Consider the following 26,382-nt stretch of genomic DNA (forward strand, 5'->3'; position numbering starts at 1 on the left):
ATAAAAGTTTTGGGGAGGGAAAATTTATTGATTTGTTTGTTTATTATATTTTTAGGCCGCCCTCCCCAGTAGGCTCAGGGCAGTGTACATAATAATTTAATATATAAAATAAAACATAAAACAGTAATTCAGTCTATAATTTAAAACAATCAGCATGGTGACAGTCCCCTCCCCCCAATCCCATCCACGGGGGGCCTGGATGACATGAGGGTTTGATGGCTATCTCGGCTGGCCAAAAGCCTGGCAGAACAGGTCCGTTTTACAGGCCCTGCAGAAACTTTGAAGGTCCCGCAGGGCCCTGGTCTCCTTAGGGAGCCTGTTCCAACAGGTAGGGGCCAGGGTAGTGAAAGCCCTGGCCCTTGTAGAGGCCAGCTGGATCTGTTTTGGGCCAGGGATGCCACTATTCTAGAGACCCACTCAACAGGGCTTACATCAAACAGTAAAACACAACCCTGGTATCAGAATCCCAATAGTGAACACAAGCTCAAAAAGGTAGAGGACTCCTGATCGAATGGATCATGTAGATTTGTAGATTTCCAAAACATTCACATGCTGAACAAGGGTCCTTTATTACTCTTTGCATTTCTTCACAGTCTTATAAATTGTATTTTACAAGACAAGGCTGCTTGTGTTTCTGTAAATTTACTAAAGCAAACAAGGGCAGAAACACCATCAGTGACATTACCACTATGTTGCCAATATAGATATCTTTTTTGACACTCAAATAAATCTTGTATGAATCATCAACTTTAAGTGCTAGATGCCAGATGCTGACAGGTAATCAAGTTCAACTCTATTCTCATTACATCTTTAAACCTGAACTATCAAAAGCAAAACGTAACCTTAAAATGTTCTTAATGGAGAAATTATTCTCAATGGTTTGGCTGTCTCTGCTTTCTTAAAGGCTAGAAATGTCTTCCTGAAATGTATTATTTCAACTTAAAGCTCCATTCATAGTGCTGATGGTGTCTTAGTACAATTTGGATTGGAACCAATGGGTCTTGCTCCATTGGAGGGAGACTCCTTACACAGAAGGAAGGAGTGGTTGGATCCAGCCCATAGTTGCTTGTGTGTTTTTATGCTTTTGAAAACTTTTTCAGATCTCTAATCTCCTGAAAGATGAACACACACACAGGTAGGATATACTGAGAAATTCTGCTATATATCAGCTTTAAAAAAAACCATACACGTTTAATGAACACACTGAACCTCAAGAATTTCCAAATGCTTTTTCCCTCTAAATGGCAAGAACATGGCAGCAGCATGGCCAAAGTCCAGCAATGGTAGGAAATGCATCAGGACAGACCCAGAAGGTCTTTTGAAAACTTTTTCAGATCTCTAATCTCTAATGCCCTTCCCTGTGGACATAGGGTGGTGGCAGGTTAGAGGGAGGGATGCCTGACCACCATTCTATGGCAGTCAACACAATCCATCGGCATTGGAAGGGAGGGTGCAGGTCATTGCCAGCCGGGAGCACAAAGGCGAAAAGCTTCTGTCAGGTGGCAAGGTTGCATAGAGGGTGAGGGACATGTTGGAGAGGTATGGCCTCCCCTAATGTCACCAGTCATATATCAGGAATTTGCATATGAAAACCCCAGAATTAGGAAAGGCGGTGAGGACTATTGGTGCTCAGGCACCCAGTCATGTCCAGGCCACTAGATATTAGGGTGCATGGGCAGGGAAGTGGAACCATGGTATCTGAGAGGAAAGGCAAAATCCATGCCTCCCCCCACGTTCCCGTGGTGGACCATTGCTGGGTTCAGCACAATGTGAGCTTGGACATATCACCTTCAGTGATGGATGGATGGGGCCTACATGGACATGGGTACAGCAATCTGATCGGATAGTTCAATCTCATGTTGGTAGAGGTCACCAATCTCATCTCTGAAGGGATTCTTCTCATGCAAGGGGGAATCCCCTCCAACAACTGTTGGTTGCATACAAGGGGTCACTCAACTCTCACTGGTTGTGGAGTTCCAAGTTTGGAAGACGTTGTTGCCCTCTTTGCTCATCAGGGGAGTCCCTTTATACTGGTCAAAGCTAAATAGACCCTTGAGAAATGGCAACAACTTGGTGGGGACCGAGTCCAAACAACTTCATTTCTGTCAGGTGCTCTGCCTGGGGGAAGGAAACGCCTGCTGCTAGCCTGCTGGGTCAGACCATCAGATGGCCTGGTGCTGCCACAATGCTTCCCATACCCACTTCTGGGCAAGGTGACTCTCGATGCCACCAAGGCGCAGGCTCAGATGGGGGGGGGTATTTGGATGTCCTGTCCTGCTCTGCCTCCCCACCAGTAGTGCCCTCCTGGACCTATCCAGATGGGTCATCTTCACCAGTGTGGTTTGGCCCTATAACCATCATGGAACATTTTCTCATGGAACTCTCTATACTCCTGTTAGTCTATCCCTCCCAACTGCTCTGGTTGAATCACTTGGCAATTGATCTTTGTTTGATGTCATATGATGCCAATTCACCCAAAAGCACACCAGCCTCAAGTCAACAGGCTGATCAAGTCAAGTCTGTTGAAACTACAGAGAGAATAACATGACACTGCATGAACACCACCCAACACAAGTATCTCTGTCCTGCAACCCTGTGCTACATCTGCAAGGATTTTGGAAACGGAAGAGTAATTTTAGAAGAAACATTCATTGGCAATTATTAGAGTTTTATTACTCAAAGACTTGTTCAGGTTTTCAAAGAAAAATATGCCCATATCTAAGCTAATTAGCACTGTAAATCAAAAGTAAAAAAGAAGGGCCCTTTAAAAGAGAAGGGATGCCATTCAGCACTGAGCTGCTGCTTTGCAATTGCCAAGTAAAGGAAGAACAATCAAGCCTGACAACTTGACAAGAGCAACAAATTGACTTTAGTGTGAACAATGAAATCAAGTCTGTTAAGCATAGCTATCATCTTCCCTCATAAAAGAAGTCAGCTTGCGATTGAGGCGATGCAAGGAAACTGTAGAGGAATGAAAAAATGTCAAGTCCAAGCTGAGATGATTGTTACAGTTACTAATATCTGTCCAACTAAACAATATAAAATGCCATCCTGAAGATGTAAAGGTTTGAGTCTGCAAAGACATGCACCCAAGTTCACATGTATATAACATGTGACATATCATCCTCTCGGTCTTATCTAAGTTCTTCCACTACTCTAGGCTCTGTCACTAGAAGGATCCAAATTGGCCTACAGAGGAAGATATTGCAAGAGGTCACCAATACTAACGTTTCAGTTGAAGTATCAATGGGCTCTATCATCTTAAGAGATGAGGTTGCCCACCTCCTTGCTGTAGTACAGTGAACATCCGCCATATGCAGATAAAATAATTAACTGTGCAGAACACCATGCAAACAAAGAGTTCAGTAACAAAGAGTAACTTCTATTATGTACAGTTTGATATTCTCATTAACCTTTCGGTCATTAGCTGTCCAATTCTTGTAAATCTGAGGCACTGGAGATAAAGAATAGCTACCAGTAAATGATTAGTGTTTACTGTGCAGATAAATTCTGCAAAAGGGGCATGTGTTCAAAGGTATATTGACCATAACTAATATATGCATATGGGTGAAATGCATGTATGTATACATAGATTTGGATCCACTGAAGTGTTTCTGCAGATGCATTCCCAACCAGACAAGTTACTTTCTCCTGTTTCTCATTCACTGCATCTCAAAAATCCCCATGAAATGCTGCTCCTGAGGTATGTGGGACCCCCCAGTAGCAGAGTTGGGGGCATTATGGCTGCAGCAAAAGGGGAGAGGTGAGAACACAACTCCATGGAAATTTTTCTGTTGGTGCAAGCAGTCTGATCGGTCCAAGCAGCATCTCATAATCATCATGATCAGAAATCTCTGTCCAAGCTCATTTACAACTCTGTCAGTCTGTGCCTTTGGGATGCTATCTGAGAAACGCAAGCATCATTAATCCTAAAGTTGTACTTGTCTAAGTTTTGCACAGTTACGCTATCATCTTAAATTACCAACGAAGCTCAATAACGCTTGGATGCCTGCTTTACCCAACCACAACTGCTGTAATTGCAAATTTGTTTTCTTACAAAAGTTGAACCTATCTATTAAAAACCACCGATAGTATCTTAAAAGTAGAACAATTACATTCAATGTAGAGAAGGTGGGGAGAAAGCAAAGTGAAAGAGATTGCAGAGGAAACTTGGTCTTCAAGGGAGTGTCTGAGTATACTAATATAGGCAACAAGATGTCGGACTAGATCAACCATCAGTTTGATTCTTCAGTTTGATTCTTCTTATGTTCTCAGTTTCCATTTTATCCACAACAGACCCACCAGATGTCTGGCCCCTTTCCTCAGAGAATTCCAAGCAGGCAGATTTCACAACGGAACTGTACCAGGAGTTAAAAATAATCACTACACATTTTATTTTTTGTGAGCTAGCTATGAAGACGCTTTTCTTTTTCAAGTGTCACTTGTGTTGAAAATGTTATTAAGATATGGGAAATTATTTAGAAGCACACTACAAAGAACTGCTTCAGCCATCTATTCTGTTGGGGTTTTCAAACACAAAGCTTAGTTATTTTCAGGCATGCAGGTGTCAGTTTGTAAAAGGAAATTGTTTGAGGAAAGCCAATTATTTTGAGCTCTGTATATATACAGTTCTCACTTCCAATTTACATACAGCTGCAACAAGTTCATACTTGTGTTAGTTAAAGTTTACGGATGTTACTCCTCTGATCACAGTCATTGAAAGTTTAAAGTGCCTTATGTGCACCATTTATTAACATGATTATATTTCCTTTTCCAAACTGCTGATGTTTACCAGTATAGCACTAAGAAACTTTTCAGAAGCTTTTCATTGAAACTATGCTAATGTGGTTACTTTCCAGTACAAGTTCATCTTTTTAAAATTAGGACTTATATCATGAGTTTTAGATGAGAAGCAGAATTATCATATGATCAGACCAGTATCACAATTATACTCAGTTGTGTTTTAAAATTCAAAACAGTCTGAGAAATACTTCCTTGTGTGAATGAACAGAAACAAGCTCTTGAAAAGGTAAAGTATCCTTGTCTGATTAAAGCAGACTCAAAACAAGTACATATTTTACTGAAGGGCGAAACCCTCAGTGATCCATGATCAGCTTATATAATTGACCTACAAAATATTATGATGGGGGGGGGGGTGGAGTAGGGTGCTAGTATAGATCAGACCCATGGCACAGGAGGAACATGTAAATGATCATTAAAATATTTATCCAGGCTAACATATCTTGTATGCTCCTGGCCAATTTCAGGGCTAGATGCCATTGGGTTCACTTGGCTATGATACAGATATGTACGGCTCCATTTCAGGACCCCAAGGCAGTTGAACATGAATCAAATGTAGCTGTTTTGACATACCACACCCACTGTTGCTCCACTGTTTTTACATCTTTTCAAACAAGAGCCAGGAAAACATGAGAAGGGACTCCAAACTACTGTACTCTACTTTTCCTGGCATAGATGGCTGCTTCTCCCACAACGGATCTATGCAGAATAGATGTAAAAACTGGGATGTAAATATTCAACTACAATTACCAGGTGATCAATGGAAGGGATAAGTACTCTCTACCATAGGTTCTGGTGCCTCAGAAATCCTCCCTCCCCACATCTCTCAATGCAGCTAAGACTGATTGGTCATGATAGCAGATCAGACTTCCATGAAGGCTATTAGAAATAAAATTTACTGGTTTCCTCAATGACCTGACACGAGTGAATAGATTCATTCATCAAACTAATTAACTGGCAATGCTGCAAATGAAAAGTACACAGTGCTGGACTCAAAACAGGTGTGATCCAAATGGATTCTAGATTTGGCGCCCTCATGATGCTGTTGTTCCATTGTTTAATTAATCACCTCGCATTAAAACGCACTGCACGTCAGGCTGCCATACTAAACTACACATATAAATTGCTAATCTCCCAGATGCATCTGATGCCCTCCAACATCTGAACAACATTCAATAACACTATAAGGAAGTTGTGCTGAAACCTGACATTAGACAAATGCTGTTCATAACACATATGCTGTAAAATAGCAAATATAATAAATGAAAGGCTGTCATCTCATCCGAAGAAGAAAAACCAAAGCTATTCTTCCTAATTAGTGAATGCCTTAACAATTTTCTGATTTGGGATGGCAAGAATGTCATTAGATTCACTGAAACAGCTTTGAAACTGTTATTCTGCACAGTCTAATAATTATCTGTAACATAACTCACCAAGGAGCCACGGACACTTTGGTATTTCCAACCTCTTGTTAACACATGGGATATTCAGCAGCTTAGCGCAGAGAGCAAATCACAGGCTATCACTTCCAGGACTGTTTTCGGAACATTGGCTAAACTGGGGATATTGAGCTGCAATCATTAATGTTCGTAGACAGAAAAGCATAGTGTGGTGGTAAGAGTGTTGGAATTGTACTTGAGAGATGCAGGTTCAAATTTACATTCTGCCATGGAAGTTTTCAGGGTAACCAAGAGCCAATCACATACTCTCCAGCCTAGCCTATTTCATAGGGCTGTTGTAAGGATAAAATGGAAGAGAGGACAATGATGTACAGATGTTTGGATCCCCACTGAGGCGAAAGGCAAGACATAAATTAAGCAAGCAAATTAAAAACTAAGTAATGGAGAAATCAGATTTCTAAGATTTGCTTAGAACGACAGTAGAGTACAGGGTCTATTTTCCAAAATTTAGCAACGAGGCCCATCTGGCAGAATGGAGTTACCGTAATTTGGCCTTGCTCTAGCCTGCAACACATGAAGTTGCCTTATCTAAGGACCTTTGTGCACGTATGGTTTTCTGCACAGTTGTGTGCTTTGCAGTGAGGTCTCCCTGCATTTCCTCATTTGCACAGGAAGAGGTGCCTTGCTGCTTCCCCCAAGCTTAGTTGCCATTTTGCCTGCCCACTGCTTTGCCTGTTTTCAGATTCAGGTGGTTGTCTGCTGCCTGCTCGTTAATTTAAAAAAAAAATGGCCATGCCTTCAATCTATTGCTCCTAGGATAGATCAAAAGTATTTTAATAAAAGGGGGGCTTGTTGAACCCCTGAAAATGCTGGTGGAACTGTTTTTGCATGGTTGTAGGAAGACAGGGAGGAGCTGAAAAGTCAAGGGAAGCAAAATGCATACTGCTCTGCTCTGCTTTCTCTGCACAGGCAAGGAAAAAATAACACTTTGTCCAATCCTGGAAACCGTGAGGTTTCTCTGATCTCCAGCACAGTCAGTTTTGAAAAGCAGGAAACATTTGCGCAATTGAGAATCTGGTCCAAAGAGACCAAACATGCACAAAAGGCTTAAGTTAGACCATTGGTCTATCAAGTTCTGTATTATTCTCACTGACTGGTAGAGGCTGTTCAGGCTCTCACGAAGAGATCTTCCTATTCACTTACTACCTGATCCTTTAAATCTGAAAATCCTGGGGACTGAACTTCAGACCTTTTTCATGAAAACAAATGCTCTCCCACTGAACCATGACCCTTCCCCAAATATGAATGGCTTTAGAAAGATTACAAGGACTTGGGCCCTTCTTGTGAAGTTTCCATAAGGGATCCAAAGGAAGATAAGGAAGATAGACGGGTAAAAATATGCATTTGTTTCTGCTACACAAAGAAAATAAGTTGGATAAAAGACAGCATAACATCAGAGTATCTTCCAGGAGGGCAGCTGTATTACAGCCCCATCTGGATTGGAGGGAGAGAAACAATGACTGGGAGTGTCAGAGAACCATGCCAGCGTGTTTGGCCCCTCTGCCAGCAAAAGGAGCATCAACATCAGTGGAAGGAACAAAGATATTGGGTCCAGATGCCCCACAGTTCCATGGTAGACAAACCTAGAAGTGGATGCTGCTGCAGAACTGCACTGGCATATGAGCAGATGGTGATGCAAGCGGGGCTGAACCAGGGCATTCCCCAGGCATTTTGAGCTGGGTATGCTGCAGCATGGGACTTGGAGTTATACCACCCGAAAAGGTGGTATAACTCCATTCAGTCTTAGGGAGGGCTTTCCAGGCAGTTGGGTCCCCCCGCTTTTTGATGCCCCCCTGTGCCACCTGGAAGTCCTCTGGAGATGGTGCGGCAGTGACACAGTCTCTGGGCGCCTAAGCCCTGTGGATTATGCTGTCCATCTTCTGTGGCTGAAACTATTAAAAGACTTGCAGCACCTTAATGACTACAAAATTAATTCTGACAGTCTTTTGTGAAGCAGACTTCCACTTTGGCAGATGCATGAAGCACTACAGTTAGCCGGTACAAAGAAAGCTATACACAAGAGGAAAGAGGAAAATACTACAAACAGAGGTCATAAGGCCCAATTCTTCAGAATAAGATCAGGGAATCTGTAGAACAGGCCAGTCACCTTTCATGGAAACAGGGTCTTTAAAATCAAGAAGCAGATTTCCCTGTGTGATCACAATGTGAAAGTATAAAGGTGAACACCTTGATTAAGAACCAAAATATTTTCACATAAAACAGAAGCTTAATGCAGGCTTTTGAAAATGTCTGCATAATTCATATATAAATGTTGCATAGTTAGACTATTCCAACCAGCACTGACAATACCCATGTTGGGAACAAGCAGCTTAAGAGTCATAAAATGGCCCTGCTTTTACATCTTGTGTGAAAATAGTTTTAGAGAACTGATGAAATATAGATATTAATTTAGGTCATATGTGTTTACAAAAATATATTTGCATTATTTCAAGAAAATTCACAGATCTTTTGTAAAGGTTCTTATCTTTAAGCAGACAAACCCAAAATCCTTCAAATGAGCCCCATCCAAATGTCTCTGAAATGCATACTCAAAATGGCTGTTGTGATTCTGCTTATTCAACAACTCCTTCACATATTTATTTAAAAATGTCTTTTGGTGAAATAATCATTCAATTTTGTAAAAATAATAGGAAACATAGCTAGCCTCTTATTTTAAGTGTTATCTTTCTTTAGGCTGTAAACATTTGAAATATTTTAAACAATGTAATTAATCTGGAGCAAGTTAGACATTGGTTGAGAATGCTGACAGACGTGACTCTATGTAAGGGCAAAGAGCTTTGAGTAGTTCAGGCTGGGGCGAGGTGCTGAATATTTCCCATTCACAGAAAACCTTATATAAGTTTAAGTGCATGTGTGGAGTTTATTGTCAATCATTGAACAGTGTACATACAGAAGAGTTTTCCAACCTTTTTGAAGTTGTGTGTACCTTTGGAATTTGAGACAGCCAGTGAGTGACCAGAAAATGGCTGCCATGAGTAAGTCTGATAATAAAACACCAAGATCCCAGAAGAAAGCTAGAGGTTTCAAGCTAACTATTCTCCTACCATGGAGGAAGCTGTTTTTGAATGGGTGCTCTCTGCAGAGTACAACAGTGATGCCTCTTGCACTCTTCTGATGCTCCAGTGAGGTACAGAAAAGCCAGGATTGGCTCTTTGCTTTGGGAAAATGAAGTCCTGTGGAAAAAGCTAGTGGGTGCCAGGAATCACACTGGTGAGTACCACATTAATAACCACTTACATGCAGCACAAAATTTCAGAATTGCACCTCTAGGATTAACTGATTGATAGAAAATATGAAATGACAATACATGGAATCAGATTGACATTCAAGAGCCGATGAAGAAATTAGAAGAGACTACAATGGTTCAGTGACATAATGAGTTTGGAAGTGCAAAAATTCTTAAACATAAAAGGGGCCAAAAATTAAATGAAATGTGCCAATGGAGGATTTTGAAAAGAACATTGGGCTGAACAGAGAAAATCCTCGAGAACAGAGAAAACAAAGCAAGAAGTAATCATTCCACCACTGAGGACTGGTCATGATCACTTCTAACACTCTTTAATCTGGTGCTAAAATGTTGGTGAACTGGATGGTATCTCAGAATGCAGTGGGTCATTCTTCCCACCTTTCCATTGGGGAATAAAAATTCAAAACAAGTATGGAAATGCTTGAAGGTTGAGCAAGTCTATCCTCTTCCACCCAATTACTGGAATTATTGTGAATGGAAGTGTAGCTGAATGCTGAGCTGATATATGTTTTTCCAGCAGCTATTTCACAGCTGCATGACACCCCTTAGATGCTAAAAAATGAACATGAGATTGCTAGAGTCAGCCTCGTGTTCTTCTATAAGAGTCATATGTCCAGGCGTCACGAGCAGTCTCCTTGAGGTCTTCTTCCCATCTCTTACATGCTTTCCAACAAAGGAAACCACAAAATTGTGATAATGAGCAACAGAACTGTGCTTTGCAAATAAGCATTCCTCATAAAAATCTGGCAACTCTACAAGGCCTTTGCAGTCAGCTTCCTAGTGTTTTGACACTGCCGACTCGGCTGACTTTCTGTCCCAAAATACCTGCTTCCTACTTTGCCTGCAGCCTGCCTGCTGGAATAAGACAGTCACAGCTTCATCATTTGCTCAGGTTCCCAGTTCTTCTCACTCCTTTCAAACCACTTGATCGAATGGCATGCAAAAAACTCATACTAGGTATAATCCTGCTTAAGCTTATTTCCTGTGGTCATGAGTGTGATGAGGTACCTCCTAGTAATGACCACTTTGATATGAATTGGTACTAAAGGGGAGTTTTGATTGATATCTAAAACCTCTTGGGTATGTTCAAATAGCTTCCCCCAAAGTAGTCCCAGTAATAATGTGCAGGGGAAGCAGCTGTGATCAGCGAATTAAACTGGTTCGAAAATTCAGGGGAAATTATGTAACATTTAAACACAAGTTTTAAACACAGAGAAGTCTATTCCTCTAACTCTTCCACGTTATGTGACCTTTGGTACCTGCTTCTCACTCTCGGCTACTGTGCCCATGATCAATTACTGGATATTTTTAGCATAAATGAAATGGGGTATTGATGCATTAAGTCAAAGGAATGGATCAGCAGTAGAACGGAGGTGTATCCAAGTCCTATATACTGATATCTTGAGAATATTCAGGGCTGTTGAGATTGTGAAAAGGTGAATGGTTTTCAAAACTGCCATATTTTTACTTCAAAGTGTTTTATTCTTATACTGTTGGGAGCAGAAAATATTTTCTTTTTGCCCACATGCATGCATACTTTCTGCTGCTCGGATATGTTTTTATGGAAGGAAATAAAAGAAGTATCACATTTATACAAAGCAACAAATACACTTCTGCCATTTCATCTACTGTACCCTTTCTCAGTTTTTCCTCTCCATTCCCACAGATTTGGAACCCCAGCAAGATTCCAACAATACACATCATACCAATGAACCTTTCTTGTGAAGAAATTCTAAAGTGAGGTGGAGCACAGGAAAGTCTGTACACCAGATCATGGGTTTGATTTGCAATAAGCGTTATGAAAATTCCAAAATGGAATCAGATTGAACTGCGGACAGAGTGATCCAGATTCAGACATCCATTTTGCCATGAATCTTGCTGACTAAACCTTGGGTTCATTACTTCTCTTGGACCAAACTTCCCAACAGGCTAGCTGGATACTGAAACTGAGGGTAGAAGACCATGTACACAACATCAAGCTTCTTGGAGGAAAGGCAGCACAAAAATATAATGGGCAGAGGCACTGGTGTGGGCTCATGATTGTTACAACACTTGTTAATTCCTGACAAACCTGTTTCTGCGTTTATGTGAATTTCCAGAAATGATCCGTTGTAGAATTAAGAGTACATCTGTCAGCTCATTTCATCTAACAATGCCAACCAGAGCTTGGGAAATGGCTGGAAAGTAGGCAGAGCCATTAGGTGCCCATACAACCCTTTAACCTCTGCTGTCTCCTCCCTATGCCATATATACAACTGCATTATCCCTTCCCTCTAAACTAGCCCAAGATCTCAGAAGCTAAGGAGGGTCAGCCTTATTCGTATTTGGACAAGAGATCACCAAGGAAGTTCAGGTTTGAAACACAGAGACAGGCAATGGTAAACCATCTCTGAATGTATCCATCTCTTGCAAACCCTACTGGGTTTCCATAAGTCATCTGTGACTTGATGTCAAAAGTACAAAAATAAACAAAAACCTCTATGCTGTCTAGTGGGTCCTTGGGGCAACTGTGGAAGGGAAGAAAACTGCATTACCATAAACTTTGTTTCTTCAGCAAGGAATGGATCACAATCATCCTAAATCCTATTAAATGAAATGGGCCTTAAGTCTGAGCAGGCCAGTTTAGGATTATTCCCTAATGGCTGAACCAACCATTAACTTCTAGTTAATTTGGAAACAATTGCCATCATGTACAAAAGTTTCAGACAATAGTATATACCATTTTTTTATACTTCAGTTAGAATTGAGACTGTAACACTGGAGAGATGAGTCTCTAAACACGACCCCATTTCAAAAGCTAATTCTTCTTCCATTGAGAAACTGTATTTTCCCCTCTGTACTGTGAAGCATGGAAGATAAATTAATGCCTTTTTATATCATCACTTTATAATAACCAGTTATGTAACAAGCAAAGTTTATTGATTCAATATAATTAGAAACACTTAACTCTCCTACACAGTCATTCTAGCTACTTAAAAGTATAATTTTAGAACTCATACGTTATATGGAAATTACTCATTTTTCTTCTAATATGTCATTTTTTCTTGTTCACTCACCCAAAAAACCAACACCTCAATGTAAATGCAGCCTAAAAAGCCATTCAAATAGGTGAGAGTGACGTAAAGGGGCAAAATTAATTGAAATGGGAAAAGTCAAGTTTATGTCTGAAGAAAAGCAATTTGATGTTCGAATGAATGTCCAGCTGTTTTGAACAAGTGAGTTTTACATTATTTCTTTCATGTAATACAGAGAAACAACTGTAATTACTGTCCTTCAACATCAATGGAAACAGGCGAATTATCAATTGCAACATACCAACATTTTCATTCATTATGACTGCTGCTATTTCATATTTTTGACAACTTTTCTTAGCACAAGAAAGGAACAACAGAATTTCAGACCGTTACTTTGAAAGGAAAGAAAGAAAATGTCCATACATTCAGCAAAGTCTTGCCCTTTCTCGATGCTTCCCAAAGCAAAGTTGCTGTTGTAACTACCAAAACTTTGGTTGTGGATTAAAAGATGCTAAAAAGGCTTGACTGTTTAAAGCAGAAATTGGTTTTGTGTGCCAAAAATGCAGGAACTCACAGAGAATATCAGTATTCCAACCAATAATAAGCTTGTATTTGTTTTACTTGCTCATTGTCTCCATTTGTTTTAAAATTTTCTGGGGGGGAAATCCCCTTCAAGTTAAAAAATCCTGTCCCCCTTTGGTCTTAGAACAATAGCAATCATACTAAAGATGACTTAGATGACTTGTAGTGCCTTTGATTCTAACTCCCGGAGTACTGACTTGATAGCTTTAACCATATAAACCTTTTCATTTGATTCAGATCTGCAATATGGCTATTTGAATAGTTGGATATATGTATTTAGTTTTAGTGATATAAATAATGGAATTGCCAATTATGTGGATTTTATTTGGCGTCTTTCTTAGATTTTTATTTTCAGCCCAGAGGCATGCTTTGTACTTACTCCCTTCTGTTCTCATCGACTTCTTCCTTTATTCACAGTAGTGTATGAAAAATTAGCTCAATTGAACTTGTAACATCTCTAGGCACCGTAAGTCAATTTGCATACAATAATGTTGCAATGCAAAAATGGTTTTCTCCTTTTCCAAGAAAAGGCTTGCTCCGTCCAATCATTATGCCCTGCATAAAGGATGCTGAGCTGGTGTGAACTTGCATTTGATCTCTATTTCCTTGTTGATTTTCTAAAGCAGTCATTTACTGATGGTTTCCATAGGAACAAGTAAGCTTATTTTTCATTCTTATGATCTCTCCAACTAATAATATAGATACTGTAGCATAAAGACTGAGAAAAATTCTACATGTGCCATTTGTGGATTATTTATCCACTGCAGAAGAAAGTAAGGCATAGTTTTCAATCACACAGGGAGACATTTTCATCCTCGGTGATTCTCCTGATGATCTAATTTTATATATTTATAAATGCATACAGACTATTTCTCTCACAGACATAAAAAAATTGAGTGATGGCTACTTACATCTTTGGTTTCTGCGCTTGCTCTTGTACTTTGTCATTCTGAAGAAAACCTGCTATCCAAGAAACAATTCTCTGTACCCAGACAAAAGAGACAAGACCGTGCTTCTGCTCTGCAGCGAGACAGTTGCTCACTGACAGAAGGTAACCAGCAGTCTCTCTCAGTGAAAGCAAGGGTAATACCATTCTCATCATATCCTGGGGAGATACGGCTGGGTCTGTTTCCTCAAAGGTAAAGCTGGGGGTAGCACAAACCTTCTTCAGGTCTTGCAACATTTCCGCTCCTCTTTTGAAACACATACTTAAAGGTAGCCAATTGAGGTGCATTGCTTTAAGGAAGTAAATACATCTTACCTTCCAGAGTGACCTCAACACTTTTTTCCCCTTGGAAAGCAGAGTAAACGTATGTGTAATTAAAACAACTAGTGTTGTGTAGTAGTAAGGTGTCAGACTAAGGCCCCTTCCACACAGGCAGAATAATGCACTTTCAATCCATTTTCACAATTGTTTGCAAGTGGATTTTGCTATTCCGCACAGTAAAATCCAGCTGCAAAGTGCATTGAAAGTGCAATATTCTGCATGTGTGGAAGGGACCTTGGAAACACAGGTTCAAATTCCTATCAAACCATGAAAGCTTGCTTGTCACACATTCTCAGTCCTGACCCTGGCTAGTATTTGGATGGGAGATCTCCAAGGAATCTTGATGCAGAAGCAGGCAATGGCAAACCACCTCCAAATGTCTCTTGGCTTGAAAACAATACACCTGTGACTTGATGGCAAAAAAATGTAATTAAAAATGGACTTGTTAATGAAGAGGCAGTAATAAAAGACATTCAGAAGAAACTGACACTGGATCAATCAAGTTGCCTTCCTACTGCAGACAGTTAGTTCCAAATGACCCACCTGAGCAGAACTTCCTTTTGTTTTTGCTGGATTGCTGATAATGCATCATTCAATATGAATAATTGATTTTAACTAATGGGAATTATTGCTCTTCTGCTAATTCTAATTTTTTTCATTTCATTCTAAGGTCATATGTTCAGGTTGACTGAGAACTTTTTTATGCCATAGTTTACTCCCACGGTTTCCTCATTAGCTGCCATGGCTTCTATTAACAGGGAAATTCTGTCTTCAACATTGTGCTCATTTAGCTACAGTGATAGCTTAGGCTTAGTATAGACATCGACAGTCCTGTTAATTTCCAAGTGCATTTTGCCTATAAGGGTTTTTTCTTCCAAAGAAGAGCTGAAGTAGGATGGAAACTAAGGAAGTTGCTTGTATCTACATAGCACTATGGGAATGTGAAATGCCTAGGCGCCTTCTGTATCACATCATGTGAGGGGAGCTAGAGGCCCACTCATGTTTGAATAATCCCTTTTTTGCTTTGCACTAATCACAAGTAATTTTTGTAACACTCTGGGTCCACAGACAGATTATCAGAATGAGCAGCAGCAGCAGAGTTTGGATTTATACTCCCCTTTCTCTCCTGTAAGGAGACTCCAGGGGCTTAACAACTCCTTTACCTTCCTGTCCACACAACAGACACCTTGGCTGTTTCTGCATGGCGGCAGAAACGGCTCTCCACTGGCATTAATAATGCCAATGGAGGTTCGTAACTGCTTGCATAGTATTGTGCGGGCAGCCCCAAGGCTGCAGCGAACCGCAGAGGTGGCTCCACACGGAGCCGCCTCAGGTTTGTTTTGTTTACTTACCTCTCCACCCTGCACAGCTCTGGACGGCTGGAGGGTCACACCCATTGGCATTTCCCTCCAGCCGTCCAGAGCTGCGCAGGGAGGAGAAGTAAGTAAACGGGACACAGAGGGGCCAAAAGTAGCGCCCTCACGCCAGTATGGTTCACACTGCGCTGGCAGGAAGAAGCCGGTTTTGAAAAACCTTGTTCACCAAGCGAGTTTCAAAAGCGGTGTCTTCGCGCTGCTTGGGGGGTACGAGCACAGTGCTGTTGCGATGCAGCAGCACCAGCTGTGCAAACAGCACCCCAGGGACGGTGTTTTTAACCATCCTTAGGGCACTGTTTTCCGCCCATGCGGAAACAGCCCTTGTGATGTAGATGGGGTTGAGAGAGTTCTGAAGAATTGTGACTAGCCAACTTCAGTATGAGCAACATTATTTAATACCAGGAGTGAGTGTCTGATAAATCCCAAACAGAAAAAAAAACCCTAAAAAAACCTTGTCTGGATTTTTGGGGGGAGGGGGAGTTCCCTAAAAAAAGGTTCCCTAACGAAAGGCAAAAGACAGTCAGCTTCAGCTCTGTGCCTGCTGCCTCCTAGGGCCATGTGGAGTCTGGAGGCAGGCTTATTTTTTGGGCTTCGGTTTAATAACTTGAAAACTTTCAGCCAAAAAAAAATAATAGTATCAGCTTTTTGGGTTTTTTTTTTAAATGTCCAAGTCTAATCAACCCAAACACAAAAAATACCAATAATTTATTTTTGTCCACTCCTAATACTTCTTGTTCAGAAGTCCATAAGGCCTGTTCTAAGCCAATTAAGGTTATGTGATTTTAGGACAAGCCCACAAGAGTTAACAGTTCCTTAACACTGTAAAATATGTGAATAGATTCTGCGACTTCAGAGTCTAACATTTCCCTGACACATGATCTGCATCACATCTGTGCCTGAAATTGCCCCTCCGCAGCACAGCTTAGAATCTCCTTTGGGAAAAAAAAGTTTGCTTGGGATATACCGGTAAGTGCCATTATCTCAGAATGATCAGCCAGAGGAATCAGCAATCTTAGCACATTCAGACTAACCTAAAACAGCAGGGATCACATACACTTGCCAACTCTTGGTTGGGAAATAACTGGAGATTTGGGGCATAGAGCCTGAGGAGGGCAGGGTTTGGGGAGGGGATGGTCCTCAGCAGGGTATGATGCCATCGGGTTCACCCTCCAAAGAAGTGATTTTTCTCCAGGGGAACTGATCTTGGGTCTCTGGAGATCAAATGGAATGGCAAGAGATCTCTCCAGGTGGTACCTAGAAGTTGGCAATCCTACACATTACTCATTAGACTGGTGCCAAGGTTAAACTAGCCAGGCAAACCAGTAGCTTGTAATTCACTTCTGGTCCTCCCTCATGGCAACTTAACCCCCTACAGCTGATATTACGACAATGTCATTTGTTTTTGTTTTGGTTAAGTGTGTCATAATTTGAATACGAGTAAATTAAACTTTTGTCTTCTTATTCAGTTTCAGTCAGGAAGATAATTCGATCCTAGATAGGAAAGTGAAGTCTGTTTCAGATCAGCAAACTCTGAACCAAAACTCTACTATTAATCAAGTATTTCTGCCAGTCTTGCATTTATGTTATTAAGGATTTAGAAGTGATTAAAAGGGGGAAAATTTTAGAGTATTAAAATATAGTAGAGATTAAATTTTGATTAGGGGATTTTCTTGATGTTATGATGGTAACAAAGAAATCAGCTTTTATCCTAAAGATGGCAAATTAGTTTATGTTACAGTTCTGAAAGGTAACTTCAAAACTTAATTAATAGGAAAATGGAAATACAACATACTATGAACCCTGCACTTCCCCAGCTAAAATGGGCCATATTATTGCAAGTGCAGTGCTTAACCGATTGTATTCAAGGAGCCCCAAATTGTACACAAGAGACGCACAGGGAGGAGGAGAAGACTGGAGACATTCGGAAGGTGGGGTTGCTCAACAGAAACCTCATGAGAAAAGACAGAGCCTTCCACACACCTCTTTGCCAAAAGGGTGCCAGCCAGGCTCATGAAAATTACTCACGCTATCTTGGCAGGGTCCCTAATCTCCACATTGTTTGCCAAGCTGCTTGCAGTGAAATCACACGTTCTCCATGCTTTCCCTGCATTCCCCTCCATCCAGTTGCTAACAGGCCATTATGGTGCCCTAACAGTCAGAGTGCTGTTGGGCCAGCTTCTTTCCCTCTTGACATACCAAAGACTATCTGCACCACCACTCCTCCAGGATGAAAACTAGAGTGCTGCATTTCCAGGAGTTTTGGTCCAGTCCTCCTGCTAAGCAGAGGTTGCAGGAAGAACCTGGCCAGGTAATAGGGCCCCCCTTGTTGAAGCGGGCGGCAGCTCCGTCAGGGAGTAACTACAGAAAGTGGTACCCAGAGGGCACAGTTTCAGTGCTTGCCCTGGACATCATTTTCTCTAGTTATGCCCCTGATCTTTAGGTACTCAGGGATTCTGGATAAGTCTGATGAAGTTGGTATCTCCAGCCTGCTCCATAAACTCTCCATAATGTTTAATATAATTCCTGAAAAGTGATTTGTTCAGTTTTTGCTCAGTTACCATTTTCAAAATGACTGATTAATGTGCTTTACAGGTTTTTATAACTGCTGGGCACAGAATAATCAAGCTTCTTTTAACTGACAGCTTCACAGGGTGTTCCTTCTCTAAATATTAATATATTTTAAATAGGAAACCCTAATTTCCACTGAGATTAGTCAAATTTCCATTTTTAAGTACTAACTTCCAGCTCTTATTTCTGGACAGTTAATTTTTGAGTCAGAGGGGGCGGGGTAGCGGGTGGGGTGCAAGAAATGCCTGAATACTGAATGAGAAAGGCTAATGCTTTCCAAAGAGCAAGATTCTGCTGCATGGGTTCCCTTGGCAGCATGCAGATTACACTGCTAGATGGTATGTGGATGGCACTAAAATCAGATTGGCAAGAATTTTTCAGTCAGAAAACCCTGCAAAGTCATATGTGTTCCATATATCATATCCTGTGTTTGGAATGTGATTCTGCTGCTGACCCTATTTATTCCACATATGCCATCTTTTATTAGGGCTTGCATCAGAACCAACATCTGGCACAGTTATCGCGTAGTTTTAAGACAAAGGGTGCACTGATTTACCAAACTGAAGAAGAAGAGTTTGGATTTATATTCTCCCTTTCTCTCCTGCAGGAGACTCAAAGGGGCTGACAATCTCCTTGCCCTTCCCCCCTCACAACAAACACCCTGTGAGGTAGGTGGGGCTGAGAGAGCTCCGAGAAGCTGTGACTAGCCCAAGGTCACCCAGCTGGTGTGTGTGGGAGTGTACAGGCTAATCTGAATTCCCCAGATAAGCCTCCACAGCTCAGGCAGCAGAGCTAGGAATCAAACCCGGTTCCTCCAGATTAGATACACGAGCTCTTAACCTCCTATGCCACTGCTGCTCCTGGACAACTTAAGAACTGTTCCCCGGAATAACAATTAGTTACTTCTTTAGTGTGCCTATTTTCCACATATTTTTCTAAAAAATTTTTAAAAAGAAATTGCAGCTCATAATGAAATTAAATTCATGGCTTGTATCTTAGCACTCCACTCAGCGAAGTTTGAAACCTACATAAAAGTTAAAGGACAATATAAAATACGACCAGAAACAATACCAATAATAATTATACCATTTATGGGATCCCAGAGCCCTGCGGGGATAGGGCAGCACAGAAATTGAAATAAATAAATAAATTTTGTGAATGAAGATGCTTTTATCCAGAGGAAAGAACATGCTTCTGAGGACAAAACATGTCTGCTAGTGTAATGAATCCACCAGATCCAACCCAATTTCTACTATCCAAGAACCAATGTTCAGCACTGACTCCTAGTACAATTAAATGCAGCCTCCAGAGCTATACAAACAATCTGGTAAATCTTTTTAAAACTAGTCCATCTCTGCAAAAGGCTAGCAAGGCAGGTAAACCTCCTTTAGAAGGCTGTTTAATTCTGCAAGCACTACCACTGTAAATCTGTGATTTTTATCAGGCAGGACCTCATTTAGATTAACAGCATTATTAGAACTGATAGAAGGGCTTGTTATCGAGTGGGTTGATTTTTAAGTAGCTTGTCTAGTTAATATGTAAGGGAAATTTGCAGTTAATATGTAAGGGAAAGGAAATAATGTTATTCATTCATTTATTGACATTATTTATAGTCTGCCTTTCTCACAGGGACTCAAGGCAGATTACAGATAGTAAGTCAGTACAATCAACCAAATAGGACATTCAATAACCAGTGCTATAGAATTTTAGAAGTCTGGAACCACCAGAAAGAACTAAAGAATAGCATCAATAGTCACATGACACATTAAGCTGTACAGAAATTACAAACAGGATCCTACTTACAACAAGCTTTACAGAACAGTACAGTTCCCTATGGTGGGATCTCATTTTTCAAGTGGGTGGTGAACTGATTCAGATTGGGACAACAGTGAGCAGGGAAAGGGGGCGCCAGCATCCTATGTGCTATTTTCCTGACCCAAAAAGAACCTGAGGCATTAGCCTCAGTGTGAGATGCACATGCACTGAAGGGATACACATGCAGCTGCCAATGAAGAAAATAGTACACCTCAGGGCCATTTTGGTTTGGGGGAAACAGCGCAGGAGGGGAAAGTTGGAATGGCCTTTTCCCTAGGAGTGCCAGCTCTGACTTGGAAAAATTTCTGGAGGTTTGAGGGTGAAACCTGGTGAAGGTGGAGTTAAGGAAGTAGAGAAAGTTCAGTACAGATATGACGCCACTCTCTGAAACTTGCCATATTCTCCAGGGAAACTGATCTCTGTAGTCTGGGGGTTAGTTGTAATTCCAGTAGACCTCAAGCCCCCATCAGGAGAGCGGTGACCCTATTCTTGCAATGTGCCATGGTTCCATTAGAAGTAAGGCCCCTACATGCTTAAGAATGGAATTCTCCCAGGACACTTGCAGCTGACATTTGACTGTAAATTCCCATGGTGGTCAGTTCTCAAATGTAACATGTAGTTCAGTTTTTACCTGCGTTGAAGCGTCAGTGAACATAACAGGACTTTATTTTGAAATAAATGCACAGAGGATGGAACAATATCTATCTATCTATATCTACATACGGCTAGCAATGCAGCTTTAATCTACATCGTGAACTGTGTTTCCCTCCTTTCATTTACTGATTGGTAACAGCAAGTGTTTTGTAAGTTGTACATCCGTATTAAAAATCTTCATATTTCAAATAAGCAAATGGTTTCTACTTTGAAATATATGCCATGGGTCATATGAAACCTTTATTCAGAAAGATTTGACTCGAAAGATTATGCATGCATATCATTACTATTATCTTTCTTCCTTTCCCCATCACATTTAGTTGCAATTATCCACACTGATGAGCTCTTTCACCATGCTGAATTGAGCTGCAAATGATATCATTTCACTGTTCACAGAGCGAGGCCATTGGAAACTCCATCTGAAATCCACACAGCGTATTACCAACAGGAAGCTTAGAAATACCTGAATATAGCTTAATTAAGGAAGTATACATGTTTGCATATGGATGGACTGAAAAACAACCACATAGTGCTGCATGCAAGTAAAGCTTGGATCCCAGCTAAATGCAGTCAATTGTGGAAACTTCAGCTTCTGATTTCATTAGCAAGGTGCTTAGATTTCATACTGGGAGTGAAAGGAGAGACAATACTAAGGAAGATGAAGAATCTTTATGGTCCACATATAGAGGGAGGTTGCATAAAGAGTCATCCAATATATGGGGTCACCATGTTGTCTGACAGGGGCAATGCACTAATTTTCAGATTTGGTATAAGCAAACCAGCACCCTAAAAAAATCAGGATTTTGTATACAGTATACAGGGACTGTATGTTCACCACATTCTACTTCAGGTGGTCCCTATTACACCTATGGGACCCTCCGTTCCCCTCTCCAGGGGTGGGTTTTTAGATTGTTGGACGCTATCTATGATATCTTGTATGCTGCATTTTCAACTGGGTTATTTTAATTCTGTACTATTTTAATTCTGTACTATTTTAATGTATAGAGCCATTTTATATTTATATTTATTTTTTCTGATCTTGCTCTTTTTGTTTGTTTTGCTGTACACCGCCCAGAGCCCTTTGGGGGTGGGCAGCATATAAATTCAATTATAAAATAAGTAAGTAAGTAAGTAAGTAAGTAAGTAAGTAAGTAAGTAAGTAAGTAAGTAAGTAAGTAAGTAAGTAAGAAAGATCTCTGTGTGGTCCCTTTCCAATGAAACTGTGACCAGCCATATCTGGAAGATTGTAGGCAGTACATACTCCTGAAGCTCTTGGTATGTGCAAACATAATGTCTGAAAAGAATTGAAATCTGCCATATGAGCACAAAGATTCAAAATGTACATTTAAAAAAATGTTTAAATATTATTCTCCAAATTAAGATCATGGAGAGTGAGGTGCATTTCTTCTGAACACCCAGAAACTCTTGCTTGTGTTTTATGGACTAGGATTGGATTCTTTGTGAAGGAAGTGGGGGAAAGGTGAAATGTGACTGAGCCATAGCGTCAGTGAAGGCCAGGTAAAGAACTGAGGGGAAAGTTTGACCTAGTGGTGATCCAGCATGATTAACTGTGCTTTCAATTTAACTCTCCAAAAGAAGGAGAACAATGGAAGGTATCACCACCAGCTCACATTTACATCATTAAATTACTCAGTCTTTCAGTTTAAATCTACCTACCATGGGCTAGGTAATTTCTTCAGCCTTAAAGGACTTCAGAACTCTGTGAGCCACCCAAAGAATTTTGGAGAAAGGACTGAGAAACATGTAAGAAAAAAATTTAAGATGAGGCCTTGAGGTCTATGAACGCATATCACAGTTTGGATCAAAAGTCTCCGTTGCTTCAACTGAAGGGCACTTTCACACACATAGATAGGTGGAATTAGTTCCATTAACTTCTCTTTTCCACACTACAGTTCCAATCATTCCTGAATGTTCCTTAACTCTCAGGTTTGATTTGAGAAAGGGACTTGTGGTACAGTTAGGAGACAGGAAAGATCATTCTCTCAGTGCAAATAAATGTTTTTGATTTATTTATTCTAAGTGTTTTTGCCCAACTTTTCTTCCCATAGGGATCCCAAATGGTTTACAACAGAAAGATATTATATAAATAAAGCAGTGAACAACAAACAACAATGATATCTTGGACTGGTCCTCATCTTATTAGGTAGCGTATTTGAAGACACAGGCGGAAAGCCTGTGAGGCAAAGGGCAATGAGTAATTTGGCTGTTGTTCTTCGGCTGGTACCTCTGGCTTCACCCAAATTTTATAGAGTACCTGAAATAAGAAGGGAAAAGCTAGTCCACAAAATATGTTCATCAATGTTGAAGGTGACCTTCCCCTCCTTCCTTTGCACCCCATTTGCCAATAAACTGCCCATGAAATTGGAGAGACAAAGTTTGAGAAGTCAAACAATCCAAAGGAAAAAAATGCTGGAAAAAGAAAGAAATTGGAGAGGAACAAAGTTTCTGCAGAAAAACTAGAATCACACTTTTGACAGAACAAATTTCATGGAAGCTTTTATAAAAGCAACCCAAAAGCTATTTTTAGGGATTGGAAGAGTTTTTGTTACAGACGTGCATATGGGAAAAACTTCATGTACACCATAAAACTGCCTCAAAATTATATCAATAGTGTTAAGAAACATCTGAATTTGGACTTCAGCTACTGACATTTTCTGAAGAGGACATTATGTTCACATATATATACAAACCCCTAAACCACCTTCCACTTGGCAACCAAAGTGTGAAGGCCAATCAAAATGTATAATTTCCAAGAGCTTGATTTTGACACTTAGAATTAATGACCAATTCTGCAGTTGGTCTCTAATTAGAAAAGTGAGCAATTCAGTTTGACATGACTGATGAGAAAATTCTGCCTGCTTCTCAAGCAACTCCAAAGGCCTCAGTGGGTTTCAGTAAGGACTAAATGTGAGAAAATGTGCTGACTTTCAGTTATTCAACAAGAATTTGTTTCCTGCAAAATATTTCAAGTTAAGAACTTGAGCTGATCCTCAGTTCCACTGTAGAAAATGGTGACTACAATATGGAAACATGTCAGCCTTAAAAGGTCTATTTTGAGATATGGTCAATGTCATCCCCTAATGCCCCTTCTGTAGTATACTGTGCAGATGTTGCTACTGAAGATGAACTGTAAGCAGAAAGACAGGACTATGCCAAACTCTGTGATGAAGCAACACTTTATACTCCAGGTAGCTTGTGTAAAATTTATAGTCTGAATTAATTTGCATTCTGCCTGTGCTTAGAGGCTGCCCTAAAATGTCCTTTCCAGGTAGGACAAAGGCTGAAGTTTAGAGTTTGCTTAGTCTTCCCGTTTGGAAGAAATACAGATGACATACACATGGGTCTTTCCAAGTGAATGAAGTATTTCTCAAGGAAAGCAGACTCATGGCACCAAATCAAGAATCTGATGTGAAACTAACAAGTAACAGAATTCATGGCACTGACTGTGTAAATAAGGTGCCCCAGTGACTTCTGTGGAAGTAGGTTAAATTCTGTTTAAATAAATGTTAGACAACCACATCCATGGCATTATCATGCACAGTTCTTTGGGTGTGCTAAAGTTAGTGTGCCAACAGGTTTCAGTGCCTCTGTGTTTTTTCACTAGCATGGTGTAGTGGTTAGGAGCGGTGGACTCTAATCTGGAAAACAGAGTTTGATTTACCACTTCTCCACATGAGTGGCAGACTCTAATCTGGTAAACTGAGTTTGTTTTCCCCGCTCCTCCAGAAGAAGCCTTGGGCTTGGCCAGTTCTCTCAGCCCCACCTACCTCACAAGGGGTTCTGTTGTGGGGAGAGGAAGCGGATGTTATCATGGCCTTCATCCCCTGCCTCAGGAAATATTGGATTTCATATTATTTCTCATGCTGTGTGATATAAACTGCCAGGTTCCATGTTTGTATGGGTGGATAGCAGAGTGTCCAGACTGAGAGCAAGCCGAAAGCAAAACAATCTGGTTGCAGAGATAAGATTTGTGAGTTACTCCAGTGATACAACTTGGACGCCTCACACAGGGACATGAATCTTTGATTATATCACCCTACCAGAGTACTCCGTTGACATAATGGAATCTGCAAATCTCCTGAACACCACACCTCGCTAAACTGCTTTTGGAAGCCACTGTGCTCTTGAGAAAACATTTCTCCAAACAATTGCTTCTTCCTTGCATTTCCCCCACCTTTCAGATATGATCTCCCTAACAACAAGATCCCTTCCTAAATCACTCAAGCCTCAGCCAAATATAAATACTTAAGGCAGAGACTTTAGGAAGTACCTCTGCATAAACCATTCATGGTATCACTGATATAATCTAGGACCAATTGACCCCATTGTCCCGGGAAATAGAGACAATAGATAGAGCTGTTAATTAGCTCAAGCCTCGCAAGTCCAGCAAGAAGCCCTAAGCAGTTTCAGAGAAACAAAACCTAAACTTGAGGTTCCCGCCAAACTAGTGATCCACCCTATAAAAGAGCTACACACCTTAAGCTCAGTGCTCAATACTAGCTTGTACCTCTCTTGGTCGCATTGGTGTGAGACACGATATCATCCTTCACATTGGGTTTCTATGCTGGCATAGAAATCCTTGCTTTCTTCTAGATCTTTATCAGCTGATTTAGGTAACGTATAAGTCCCCTGCTTCCCCAACTCCCCTCCTATCACCCAACCTATCTCTTTCCTCCCTGTTTATATACCTAGGAACTGTGTGTATGTGCCTTAACATCTCTCTGTATGATTGCTTGCAAACAAAATTTATATAAAAATATTTAAACTGCAATTTGGTCTTTTGTGAATTCTCTGCGGATACGTTTCAAGCCGTTTCTGGTATAGTTGTCTAAAAAGATCCCCTTCCAGCCTGCCTCTCACATTGCCAAGCTGAGTAATTCCCCATTGCTCTATAAAAATATAAGTTCGTACTGTTAAGCTGGGTAACACAGAGGCAGTCATAAACCCTTGAGAATCCTTAAAAGTAGAGAGAAAAACAGGATATAAAGCCAGCTCTTCTTAAGTTTACATAATGTAAGGGAAAAGGGAAGCAAAAGAGCAACAGTCTGCATTTTCACAGGTATGTGTTATAATAAATATAATTTCCACATGAAGCTTTGAATTCGTTTGAACATAATATTTATTCCACATTTGATTATTCCCTCCCTCCCAATCAAATGTCCAATTTGAATCTTTGTTACTATTAGGATATAAAATTAAAATAGAGTAACTTTTAAAATTTAATCGACTAAATAGAAGTCAAAATGAATATGCTAAATCAGATCATGCTTGTTTTAATACAATGAATCACCTTCTGAATCATATGTTTGCAGAGAATCCAACTCACTTGCCCAGAGCTCTTTCAAACTCCTTTCAAACAAATTGATTCCATATGCCTCCAAGAAGGATTATATCAGGGCCTTTTCACTTCACAATACATATTTGAATGATTCCCCATGTCTAACATTCCATGTTGCTGGTCCACAAATATCAGAGATGTTATCACAATCCCTCAGCAATCCAGAAGCAGAATGAGCTCTTGTGGAGTGTGCCCTGATTTTAAGAGGGCAATCCATCT

General features: G+C 40.5%; 1 protein-coding gene across 9 annotated transcripts in view; it reads right to left on the minus strand.

The window, feature by feature from the left end:
- Positions 1–26,382, minus strand: part of RALYL (RALY RNA binding protein like) — a 305,642-nt gene that overhangs the window by 70,172 nt on the left and 209,088 nt on the right. The window contains exon 1 of one of the 9 annotated variants that reach the window (XM_048507684.1): positions 14,036–14,163. The exons of the other annotated variants lie outside the window; for them this stretch is intronic. Within the exon in view, the coding sequence (XP_048363641.1) occupies positions 14,036–14,072 (37 nt within the window). The 5' untranslated portion in view covers positions 14,073–14,163. Of the gene's footprint in view, positions 1–14,035; positions 14,164–26,382 lie in introns of those variants that run through there. 9 annotated transcript variants of the gene reach the window in all.

Source organism: Sphaerodactylus townsendi, linkage group LG09 (assembly GCF_021028975.2).
Source record: "Sphaerodactylus townsendi isolate TG3544 linkage group LG09, MPM_Stown_v2.3, whole genome shotgun sequence".
Lineage (NCBI taxonomy): Eukaryota > Metazoa > Chordata > Lepidosauria > Squamata > Sphaerodactylidae > Sphaerodactylus > Sphaerodactylus townsendi.